We start from the raw sequence: 12,479 nt of genomic DNA on the forward strand, positions 1-12,479 counted from the left end.
CAGATAAGAGCAATACATCAATCGAATCTGTAAAGGGTCTAGTTTTTTTTGGATACAGACATAATAACAAAAAACCTTTGTGCACTTATAAAATAAAGATAACAAACAAGGTGCGCTGTCTACAGTCTTTGTCTCCGCTGATCGTCATGTACAAACATTTCATTAAAATGAACTGTAACTCCGTGAATACTCAAAGAAGAGACACGAGAGAGATATCTATAGAAAGCCTGGAATGTCTACTTTTAAACTAAACAAGTGCTGCCGAAAACAAATATTCTGAGATAAAGTAATCCATATGAAAACAACGCAATGTCTGTTTTTCATATCTCCGCTCATTATATCTAATGTGACCACGCCCCCGCGCTGAACGCGCTATTCAGATTCAAACTGAAGCGCGCGCTTGAATACGCCCACACAGAAGAAAAGGCATTGAGACTGTTCTTCAAGTTTTTATTTTATTTTACTGTTTGCTTCGCGATGAGAGGACTAAGACATAATTCACCCCAAAAAGATGTGGTGTGGTTGAGGATTTGAGAAATGGATTTCCTCAGAAAAAAGAATGAAGCACTTTATTCAGCAGAGATCATAAACATGAGTAAGTCTCTTTTTATTTATTTGTACTAGTTTTCACATAACGTGTAAACATTTTACTAGTTAGACTTTTTCCAAAGACTTTTTCCAAACTATAATTCCTGACTAAACGTATAATCAAGTGAAACATTATGAATTTTCAATAACAATATACAATACTATACCATTCAAAAGCTTGATGTAAATAATATAAATGTAACAAATAGAGATAACTCTAACAAATGTAAAAACAATGCAGTTCTTTCGATTTATTCCCCCTAAAAAAACCTGAAAAATATTATCAGCTCTTTTCAACATTAATAATAATAATGATGATGATAATAAATGGGGTTTATTTGGTAGAAAATAAGATGGTTAAAAGGATTTCTGAAGGATTGTGTGACTGAAGTAAGGATGCCAAAAATTTGTTTTGAAAGTCAGCTTTGATTGTTCCTAATAAACTGTTTAACTGCTCCCCCAAGTGGATATTAAATTATGTTGTGGGATAATTAAATATATTCTTAATAAACTACAAACATAAAATTATATACTTTTATTTTGTTCTCACATTCTTTCTTGTAAGTCCTCCCTCACAGTGGCACAGTTGAATGGGAGGCTCATTATGCAGCTCATTATGCAGGGCTTTGTCTTCTCAGGTGTAAATCACAATGATATTCATGATAGTTGACGCCTACTCGCATATGACTTTTACCAACAAAAAGTGTTTTAGAAAATTTAAATCAATATATTGTTTTCTGTGAGTGAGTAAACAAGATGATTTTCACATCATTCAGAAAGAAAAATTCTAGGCTACAAGCTCCAGTTCTCAACTTTTCCGGCAACCAATTTTATGTATCTTTTTTATTGCCTTATTCAAGTGATTTAACATTTTTAGTTTTTCACTAACCATGCATAACATTTTTTTTTCTCAAAAATACATTCATGTACATGCATGCCTTTCACATATTATTATAGCCCAGTTTGTGCTGATTACAGTGATATTAGACTTTACCCTTTTAGATATTTATAACAAACGGAAAAAAGCACAAATGTCAGGGAATGACAAAACTTCTCAAGGCCCCAAAAATACCCTTAGACTCCAGAGGGTTAATGTGCCTAAGCAAATCTTCATTAACAGTATGAAAATCCACACAATAGTTATCACAGTGAGCTTTGACGTTTAATGCACATTCCAATGGTGACCATCCAGGTTAGTAGCCTTCAGACTGGTTTGGTTGTATTCTCACAGCGTTGCAGTTTGATTATCAGAGTAGGCAGTGAAGTAATACGGTATATCCTATCTGTCCCTCCAGCTCTCCTCTGGAGGACGTATCACAATACACTACTCCAACAGTATCGGCTAAGGCTCAGGTATCTTAACGAATTGTGGGGTCTTGCACTAATGCAGAAGTGCATCAGGATGATAGCGTGCTAATGAAACTGGTGTAATACTGTGGCTTTCGTCATGAATCTGAGGTCAAAACATACTAAATCCCACAAAAGGACAGGACAAGTCCCTCTGCGGGAGAAACATCCCACGGAGACCCTAAAAGCGAGCGGTTTTCCAGTCTCCCCAGTGTCTCATTTGCTGTGCGTCACTAGACATCAAGGGCTTTGCTTGGTGATGTTCACCATGCTGGTGCATTTGAGAGTCCCTGACCTCTTATTTTTGTCTTATTAAATGAGCAAATATTTGGTATTAATAAATGTTTGGCAGCACAGCAGAGAGAAGGTCAGCCGACAGAAGTCACTAGGAATCTTACCCTACGGTAGCGTGATGTAAGGGGAAAGTGTCTAATGGGTAATTTTATAGCAGGGACATTCAGGACTTCTGAATCTGGCTGCAGAACAAGGGGTCATTGATTTCTGCATCTCTCTTCTATCACCAGCTCTTCAAGGTCAGTCAGTCCAAGCGTTTACACTCATGGATGTTAAGTTACCTCACTGAGTCATGCCTCTCGAGTCGGGCTTGTGCAACGTTCAGAAATCAATGGAGAATGCCTTTTAATTACAACTGAATTCTTGAATTTGAATCAGATTTGAATCCGGCTGCAGCATTGCAACATTATTTTCAGGAAGCAAAATTAAACATCATTTGTTGTAAAAAAAAAAAAAAAAAAACATTTGTTTGTCAAGACAAACTTTGAATCTTGACTTTTTAAAACCTAAAAAGGCATTTTGAAGAAAGTTTTGATGGATAGATAAACAGAGTGAGGGATTGATGGATATGATGCTATAGATAGATGGATGGGTGAATGGATACAATGGGGATGGATGGATACAATGCAATATATAGACAGATGGATAAATGAATGGAAGAATACGATTCCATGGATGGGTGAATGAATGAATAAATGAATGGTACATAGATACATAGATAGTTGGACGGTTGGATGAGTTATTATTATAGATGGATGGATGAATATGATTATAGATAGATTTTGTTGTATTTAGTTATTGGGTCAGGCTTGTGAATTTTGCACAAGCTGTCAAGTCTTGAGAACAGCGATGCAAAAGTGGCTAAAGTGTAAAACAGGAAGGAAAAGATGTTTCTTGCTCACAGACCTCAAAGCAAGTCACGGCGCACTGAGCTGAGATCAAGTAACTCACTCTTTAGTGAGGATGCCACCATAGATATGTGCTTCAGTAAACCTGTTAATGGAATCTGGAGCTTCTCAGACAAGATGATGTGACAGTGTGCACTTGTGTTGTGCTACATGTGCAGCGTTCTGGATTGTGTTGGCGAGCAACACTGTAGGTGCGTTTAGATCTTCACTGAGCTGGCGGCTCTCATCCTTTTTAGGAGAGGAATTTAAGCTTGTTCCCCACGATTACAGATAGTCATTTATCACTGTATCTCTTCCTCTGCTCGTCATTTTCCGCTGGAAAGGCCTTGTGCTTCTTGGGATTTGAAATCGGTGGTGTATGTGCACGAATACACGTCTGTCTCTGTGATACAAACAGACCTGCTCTTTTGTTCGACTTCCTGTAATTTGAGAGTGTCTCTTCCTCACACAGTGTTCCAGATCCACGTGTTGTTGCTGCTTCACCTATTCAGGCTTTCTAGGAAACTGCTGCTTATCTTTAAAACGGCCGGAGAGACGTGTGGAGTGAGTCACTGGGGATTTGTTGTGGTTTCAAATGGGGACGCTTGCGGGGAAACTCGATCATCTGATGAATCACTGCTAGTGACGTGGCGAGTACCTCACCCCGACGATTAGCGGGCAAATAACCTCTTTTAACGCAAAGCAAGGGATTCAGCAGCTAATGCCTGGGTCCACCTGTGTGCTAGACGTCACTGGGAGGGAAATCCCTGTGTTTCCGTCACTGCTAGCGTAGGTCATTAGGATAAGCAGCTTTAGGTAAGGCTGTCCCCATGTGTTCACCAACATGCTCTCTCTGGTACACCTTCATTTCTGCTCAGGGCTGTCTAAGGGGATGAGTGGCTCCTCCTGCAGGCCGTTTACAATATTCCGCTCGCATTTGCGATATGTACTAACTGTAAAATGTATTAATGTCGGCGCATAATGTGCGATTAAAAGGCTTAAAAAACATTAACAATCATTTTAAGAAATCTTACATTCGCGGATGGAAAAAGCTGGATTCTCTCTACAGCCTAATGTGATTTTTAAATGTCAAATCGCTATGATTTCTCTTATGATAAATATGAGCACAGCATGTTTCAAAATAGAAATGCACCGCTGTTGCACATTCTACAGACTCAGAACGTAATCAATGAATATTGATATTATGCATTTATTCCAAATGATTGCTTATGATTTACTGTTGATAAATTATGACATTGTTTACTGTTTGGTGTTTTTATTGTAATATGAGGTAGATGGTTGTCTTCTTTGTGAATTTAATATTAAAGCATAAACATTTCAAAATAAGAGTTCTGTTTGGGCTTGTTTGTAATTAAAAGTTCCACATTAAGTTATATATATATATTATACTGTTTTGGCTGTTTTATTTGTCACAATGCCAGTTTCTCTCTTCCTCTGTAGCTTTGACGTGGACAATGGCACGTCGTCAGGACGGAGTCCTCTGGATCCCATGATGAGTCCGAGTTCGGGCCTGATCCTTCAGGCCAACTTTGTGCACAGCCAGCGGAGGGAATCCTTCCTGTACCGCTCCGACAGTGACTATGACCTGTCGCCAAAGACCATGTCCCGAAACTCCTCCATCGCCAGTGACATGTGAGTACTGGAACCCTTTAAAGCCATGTGCAATTCTCCCATAACCCTTTACTTTATTTTGGGTCAGTCGAATTTAATATCTATTTATTTTTTTTTTGGTCCTTTTGTTTCACTGGGAAAATGCACATTAAAACTGAGACATCATGCTTGTATTGTGAATCAGCATAATTTAATTTGTCCATGCATAGTTAGATAGTTACATATATGTACAGCTGTTTCATCCATTGATGACTGTTGGTTTCCTGTTGTTTGAGAGACTGTGTGTGTTTGTGTGTGTGTATGTGTGTGTTTATATGTAGTCCATGTAAATGTGTGTGGTCATCAGTGGCATGTCGTTTGCCCACAGGTCACATGACTCTAACGTCAGTCTCTCTCTCTGTCTACATCGTTTTCTTTCTCCGTCTTTATATACCTTTATTACATAGGTACATTATTTTAAAGAAATGTATACTTTTATTCATTAATGATGACTTATATTGATCAAAAGTGACCGTAAAGACATTTGTAATGTTACAAAAATACAAAATGTTTTTTAATCAACAAATCAGCATATTAGAATGATTTCTGAAGGATCATGTGACAATGAAGACTGGAGGAATGATGCTGAAAATACAGCTTTATTTGACAGGAATAAATGCATTTTGAAATCTATTCAAAATATTTATTATGAAATATTTAGTCATTCAAAATATAACTGTCTTTGCTGTATTTTTGATCAAATATGTGCAGCTTTGGTGAGCATAAAATACTTTTTTTTTTTTAAATATGGCATTAAAGGAGTATTCAGGTGAAAACTTACCCTCATATTATTCCAAATGCATGACTTTCTTTCTTCTTAGTAAAACTATATAGTTGCTGAGGGATGCTTGGGATTATTTTGGAGCTACGGTAAAGATTTCCAGCAAATGCTAAGATTTCGTCAGTTTCTTGCTCAAAACTAATGTATATGGCTTCAGAAAACATATATAGCCACAGTTTTAAAGTGTTTTTTCTTCTTTGGGGAGCTTGATAGCCACAATATACATCAATAAACAATTTTGGATTGACATGAAGGGTGAGTAGATGATCACTGAGTGAATTATTCCTTTAATACGACATGAAAAAAGCAAAAGTAAGTCACTGAAGAATCTGAGAGACTCAAATGTCTCTTTAGTGGTTCGCTGACCTCTTTAGAAACACGGCCGTTCATAACAGCCACTTCTCAAACCACAAAGACAGAGGAACCAGACGTGTGTGATGCGCTCTGTGTGTGTGTGTGTGTGTGTTTGTCTGACAAACCTGTGTCCTTATCGATAGGAATAACCACCTGCCGAGACCGGGTCTGGTCTCTCGGAGATCTGAGCCGGTTATTAGTGGAAAGTAAGTTCTGGTTCTGGCTCGCCTGTCCTTACGGCAGCTCCTGGCCTTGCTCTTCCTCGAGGAATGCTCTTGCTTGTCTAATCTGCATCACCTTGCTTCACCTGTAGATGCCAGCATCACGGTCTCACATGCATTGAGAACCCTCACCATTTAATGCACAGAATGACCATCAAATCAACCTGCGATGGGACAACAAAATCATAATTTTCAGGTTGATTTGATTGGGTGAAGATTCTGGGCATTAAAACCTCTGTGTGTTGTAAGAGCGTAGGGGAACGTCATGAGAGAAATCGCATGGAGTTTTCTCAGAGTTCGGACAGAGTTCGAATGACATGCTGCTTGTGACTTGGACGTGTGTGTGAGTGTGTGTTTGTCAATCTCCATCTTTGCCATGATCCTGCATTGCATGTGAGGTGCACATGTGACTTATTATTATTATTATTATTATTATTATTATTATTATTATTATTATTTCCTCCAGTCAGCTTGAAAACATTCACTCTAATGTGTCGCATTATTCAATTTTCCTTAGTGGATTTATATAAGTAATAAAATGCTTGACATTTAAGAGAGGTGGATGCTTTGTGAACTCTTACGTCAAATGTTTAAACTGATTAATTAGATTTCGGGCTGCATTCGTCACATTCGAACAACAGGGAGAGCCAACAGTACTCCAAAATGATCCGCTTTTGTGAAATACTGCACAGGTCTTTAGTTGCACCACTATCTAGTGAGTTTCCTTCTAAGATAGCATCCAAAAAAACACTCATGGGGACTGACCTTTCACATTTGACTTCACAATTGATTACAAAAGCATATTAAGCTAGCAATTCTATGCTCTAATAAGCAATATGGTTTAGTGTTGTTTATTTTAATTGGAAACATGAAATAAATGTAAAATAGCAAATATATTCTTATATATATATATATATATATATGAAGAATATATTTATAATAAAAATTCCTTTCTTTTTTATGATGTATAAAATGTATAGACCATAACATTTATATCTTTATTTAATAATAATTATTATCAATTATGAACATTTTATTGAATATTTTTCAGTAGTCATCAGAATGAATTTATATTTGTACATTTATATATCTAACATTTGTAAAATAAATAAATAAATTTGTATTTTTATAATCAGCATTCATCTTGCTTCTTTTATAGATGAAATGTATATAATATAAATGTATTATTAGAAACACTTTTAATGATACTTTGGCAATGCATATTTTTATTTGTCCAAAATTAAACACCTTACAAGTTTTTGCTTGCTACTTTTGGGATAATCTTTGCATTTGAAGCACACTTAAATTGCTCCCTAGTAGATTAAGTAGATTTATTTGGAACAGAATGTGAGAATACAACAGAATAGAGCTGTAATTATTGAATTATATCACTTCAGTTGCATGATAAAACAAGCACATGAACAGCAGAACGATCGGAGAACCCAGATCACATAGCTAAAGCAAATGGAATGGTGATGGATGATATCACAGGAAATTGTCAGATCAGTGCACTTCCTCTCTCTGGCCTGATTTTCGCAAGCTCAGAGTGTTTCTCTATGTAACCCTGCACCAGCTCATGGATTATATAGAGTCCCCAGGGATGGCGAGCACACAGGAAATATCATGTCGATTCCTGATATTACCCTCTACCGTCACAACTGCTCTTGGAGTTTTAGTAGTTCATTGGCATTATTGCATGTAATGTACTGCTGGGAAGTCTGATTCATTTTTCGCCAATCACTTTGTTTAGATTTCAATGAACAGGTTCCAAGACACCACACATATCTCACTTTTCACATTTGGGTTTTTCAAAAGAATAATTAATTTTCAGTTTGAGGCCTGAAATATTCTCATCTACATGTTTTCTAGGTATGCAAGCTTGATTTCACGTGTCATATCTTTCCAGAATGTCAGAAAACAACTCATAACGCAACTCAAATACACTTTGCATTCTCTGTGCTGCCACAAGGGGTGCTGAAGTGAGCATCAACAAGAACTATCTGTGGTCTGTTTTCTCTATTAGCTCAACGGTTTGCAGTTGTTCTTAAGAAGAAAACTGCTGAAGCTAGTTGAACTGTTTGACTGAATAATATCACATCGGATGTAGTGGCATATTTCAAGAAAACTTTGAAATTGATAATGTGAAGAAAATTATTGCCCCCTTGAGCGTCATTACTGCCACATTCATTGTCAACTCAAAAAGAGTGTGTTAGTATACTATGTCACCTAAAACATATAAGCATTTTTAAATGTTTTTATTTTATTTATTAAGTTTATGGTTCCTATAGTCATTAAAACTTGTAATTATAAGGGAATCAGGCCTGGAGAGTCATGGAAAGTAATAAAATCGTATAAAATCATGGCCATTTCTTTAGTCAATAAAATGTGTGTAGTTATGCTCAGCATTTAAAAACATGCAATTACTATAAAACATTTTTTAATTGAATTTCGTATTATAAGTACCATTAAAATACTATTACTAATTATGATTGTTTATACGATAATTATGCTATTATTAATACTATATTAATACTATTATACTAGTTTTAATGTTAGAATTAACATGTCTAATTAGTTTTTATTTAAAAAAAAATGTATTTTTAAGTAAAAATGTTCATCATTTTGTAATTGTGTATGCATGTTATTTATTTGAACAATTAAGTATTTTATTACCTAATTTATTTCACTTTCATTTTTTATTTCTGAATTACTTTACCTTTTTTGAAGATAGTCTTTGACAGAAAACAAAGTAAGTATTGTGCAATGCAAAGTGTCTCTTTTTTTCCATTATATTTTCAAAGAGCTCACATTAAGATGAGCCAGTGCCGTCTGTATTTTCCGCTGAAATTACGGTTTGCTACCTCTCCATATAGCTCTTCTGAAAGGTACCGAGCAGAGCGCTGATAAACCATGCAACGCTGTCAGCATCAGAAACACACACAGTTGTGGGGTTCATCTGGAGTTCACACGCATGATCTGGACAGAGTAGCGTGCAGGATAGCGTTCACATTCCCACTCCAGTTAAAGCTGCACTGAAAAGTCTTTAAATGAGCAGGTTTTTGGTTGTGAAATGGCAGCAGGTTGTTGCACACGTCGAAGCCGTGGCCTTGTGCTATGTTAAGCGTGCAGACATACTGCAGCAGAATGGGGAGCGAGTGATATGCTACACACGCTTGCCGGTGACCTTTTCCTCCCGGACAGTGTGTGGACATTTAGCACTGAGGGACGCCGTCATGCATACATGCACACACATGGACGTACAGACACACAGCATCATGCTGAACCGCAGGAGCGTCAGCGACACACACGTGCTGAAACTGAGTCGGGCCATGCGTGAAATTAGACGCTTCTTCAGCCAGCCGGATGATTGACCGAGATGGTACGTGGTGTTAAGGGCTGTACTGGAGGTCTCGTTCTTTGCTCAGAATTCCAGACGTGACCTCCAACTTCTCCCAACATACTGGCATGCTTCTCACTAACTGCTCACGACTGCATACCTGCTGCCTCCCCACCGCAGCGAATAACTGCACTCACATGCGCTGCTGTCCTGCTGTCGCTCTCGCCACTAGACGCTCACTAACTGCATTTCTGAGCCTGAATGATGGGAAGGCAGAACGGTGACCGGTCAGGTCATCCCATTAAAGGGGTCTTCACACTGACACAGATTTACTACTCAAGTTTCTGTGCTTACGGTCAGGGAAAACATGGAATTATCTGGGAATTGGAAATTAATAAAATATATTTATTTGTGACTCCAGTTTTTGTAGTTATACTCCACATTAAATAGTTATTTATTCGTTTTAAGGATCCTGAATAAAATTGAGGGTTGTTTACACCATATTTCACATTTCCCCATCAAATCAAAACAGTGTTGACGGGTTCAGACTGCTGCCTACCTAGTGAACACTCAAAATCCGGCTTTTTAAGAACCCAGTCAGCATCATTGTTGGCCATTGTAGACACAACTTTTGAAGCCCAGAAATCAGCTAGACAAGCAGCTCACTTGCTAAAGTGAATCTAGTGCTTGATGGAAATATTGATGTTTGGTCAATCTATGATGTTTATATCTTTTTGTTCTTGACTTCTTTGTGCATCTTTATCAGCAGTATTATTGCATAATGAAAGTCTCCTGTAATTTCAAAACTTGGAATTGACACTTTTGACCCGATTAGACATGAGCAGCATGTGCGATGCTAACCGAATGTGTGAGATCTGAATGAACGGAGGTGGTCCACACACTGTAGTGAACATCCACTAGCATTGAAAGCATTAATGCAAGCGTGTCCCTGCCTTGTTGTCTCTTGTCACACAAACAAACCATATCTCACTCCTCCTGAAGGACCAAATGAAAGACTATCATGCAATCTGATCTTTTGGGAAAATCTGCCCTTTTATTAAAGATATGGTTCGTTTGTCATGACAAATGCATGCAACATTATAAACATGCGTATAAGAGAGTCATCATTTTCTTTGGCTGTGTACTTGAAGTGTGTGTGTCACACTGCTGATTTTCTGACTCTCTCCGTTCTCTTGCAGTCATGGAGATGACCTCATCGTCACGCCGTTTGCACAGGTCAGTGACACAGGAAGCAGTTCAGGGTGAATCTCATTCAGGCCCTTCTGCACTGCTAAAGTCAACATGAAACTCTTTTGCAACCCATTTAGCATCCATAATACTACATATCACACATGATATTAGGCAAGAAACATTGTAGGGAAGGAATTTTATTCATCAAGAGCTGATGGCATAGTGAAAAGTGCCTGGTTATGTCAAAAAAATCTAAGTTGTTTTATTTATTTCTTTTTGAAAAATTTGGTTTTGGAATAAAATGCATATGTGAAAAATGCACAAAAATACATGAAATGTATGTCACCATAATTAATAATACAAACAATTTTTTTGTAGTTTTTAAAATAACATTTCAGCTGCATGTGTGATTTAAGCTTGGGAATTGAAATGACTCGAATATTTAGTTGAAGGTTGATCATGATGGATAAAACTAAACGTCAGTGACCTCTTGTGTTTTACTTCAAGGTGCTGGCTAGTTTAAGGACGGTACGGAATAACTTTGCAGCGTTAACCAACCTCCAGCAAGATCGAACATCCAACAAGTGAGTGCAGTTACGTAAAAAATTCAGCTTTGCAGTCGTCATGGACCGTTGTTGACGTGCAAAAAGAGCAGAAGAGGAAACTCAAAAATCAAATGTGTTATCTATAATTCTTTCTGCTTTTGTTATGCTGAATTTTCACAGGCGATCCCCCATGTGTAATCAGCCTCCTCTCTCAAAGGCCTCCTTCACAGGTGAGATTTTATACCTTTGCAGAAATGCAGAAGTTATTAACTTGATTTCAAAACTTTAAACTGTGTGCTTCGTTCCATTGTATTGTTCTCTCTTGCTTTACATGTTGTTTCCCATGCATTCTATCTAAAATGTTAATATTTAGCATTTTTGATGGCAGACTTTATCTAAATACAGTTTGAGATCTCTTCAGAAACACATTTGAAGTTACTAGGATGAGAAAATCTGAGAAGCTGATGTTTTATTTTGCTCGCTATTTAATCAAGATATTATTGGTGTTTGTTCTTTTGCTGTTGTTCTCTTGATCAAACCTGTCATAGCAGCTGTAAACCTCTAGAGAGCGACAAAACACCTCTTTTTTTTCAGCAAGGCTGCTCAATTTTGCAGTGATAGCATTTAACTTAATACACTTCTCTGCATTATTGTAGAAATGAGATGCACTGCGTGGCCAAAAAGTTTGTGGAAATATTAAAGACCAGTAGTTTTGAAATTACATGCTTTGTATGGTTTCCCATTGGTTTTGATATCATTTAGATTTTTAAACCTCTAAACTGAATTTATATTGGTCTGTATTAGTAATTTTCCACCTTCTTTGCATGCGATTTCCCTTTCAGTTGATGTGTAATAATACTGATATCTGGCTTTGACAAATCAAAGCACAGTTTGAGATCTGAAACTCTAGAGAAGATGCATGAGATAGTACATGGTGTTTTTCTCAAGAGAAACATCTAAGAAGCAGATCAACACCACATTAAATACCAATGATTTTCACATTAGATGCTTATAACAGGACTGGTCTTTGGGCATATGCATGCTTGTGTCCATATATTGTATATAGATGCATGAGGAACACGTCTTCCAAAAGAAGTAAGCATAACCTGCTTTGACATTCGTGAATCTTTCACCCCATTTGAATTGTGCAAAGCTGTTATTAATAGATGTGGCGCAGCTGGCAGCCCTCCAATCTGACATGATACTCGCAAACGCATGGCATCTCGCTTTCACGCTCGGCCAGAGCTCGGCTTCCAGTTCGGG

General features: G+C 37.4%; 1 protein-coding gene across 11 annotated transcripts in view; it reads left to right on the top strand.

The window, feature by feature from the left end:
* Nucleotides 1–12,479, top strand: part of LOC127966884 (cAMP-specific 3',5'-cyclic phosphodiesterase 4D) — a 222,559-nt gene that overhangs the window by 185,035 nt on the left and 25,045 nt on the right. For 8 of the 11 annotated variants that reach the window (XM_052568210.1, XM_052568211.1, XM_052568215.1 and 5 more), the window contains 5 exons: nucleotides 4,578–4,769; nucleotides 6,066–6,128; nucleotides 10,680–10,716; nucleotides 11,179–11,255; nucleotides 11,397–11,446. In XM_052568210.1, coding sequence (XP_052424170.1) covers nucleotides 4,578–4,769; nucleotides 6,066–6,128; nucleotides 10,680–10,716; nucleotides 11,179–11,255; nucleotides 11,397–11,446 — 419 coding nt within the window. The remainder of the gene's footprint in view (nucleotides 1–4,577; nucleotides 4,770–6,065; nucleotides 6,129–10,679; nucleotides 10,717–11,178; nucleotides 11,256–11,396; nucleotides 11,447–12,479) is intronic. The other 3 variants (XM_052568212.1, XM_052568218.1, XM_052568219.1) reach the window with 1 other exon arrangement.

The sequence above is a fragment of the Carassius gibelio genome, chromosome B10 (genome assembly GCF_023724105.1).
Source record: "Carassius gibelio isolate Cgi1373 ecotype wild population from Czech Republic chromosome B10, carGib1.2-hapl.c, whole genome shotgun sequence".
Lineage (NCBI taxonomy): Eukaryota > Metazoa > Chordata > Actinopteri > Cypriniformes > Cyprinidae > Carassius > Carassius gibelio.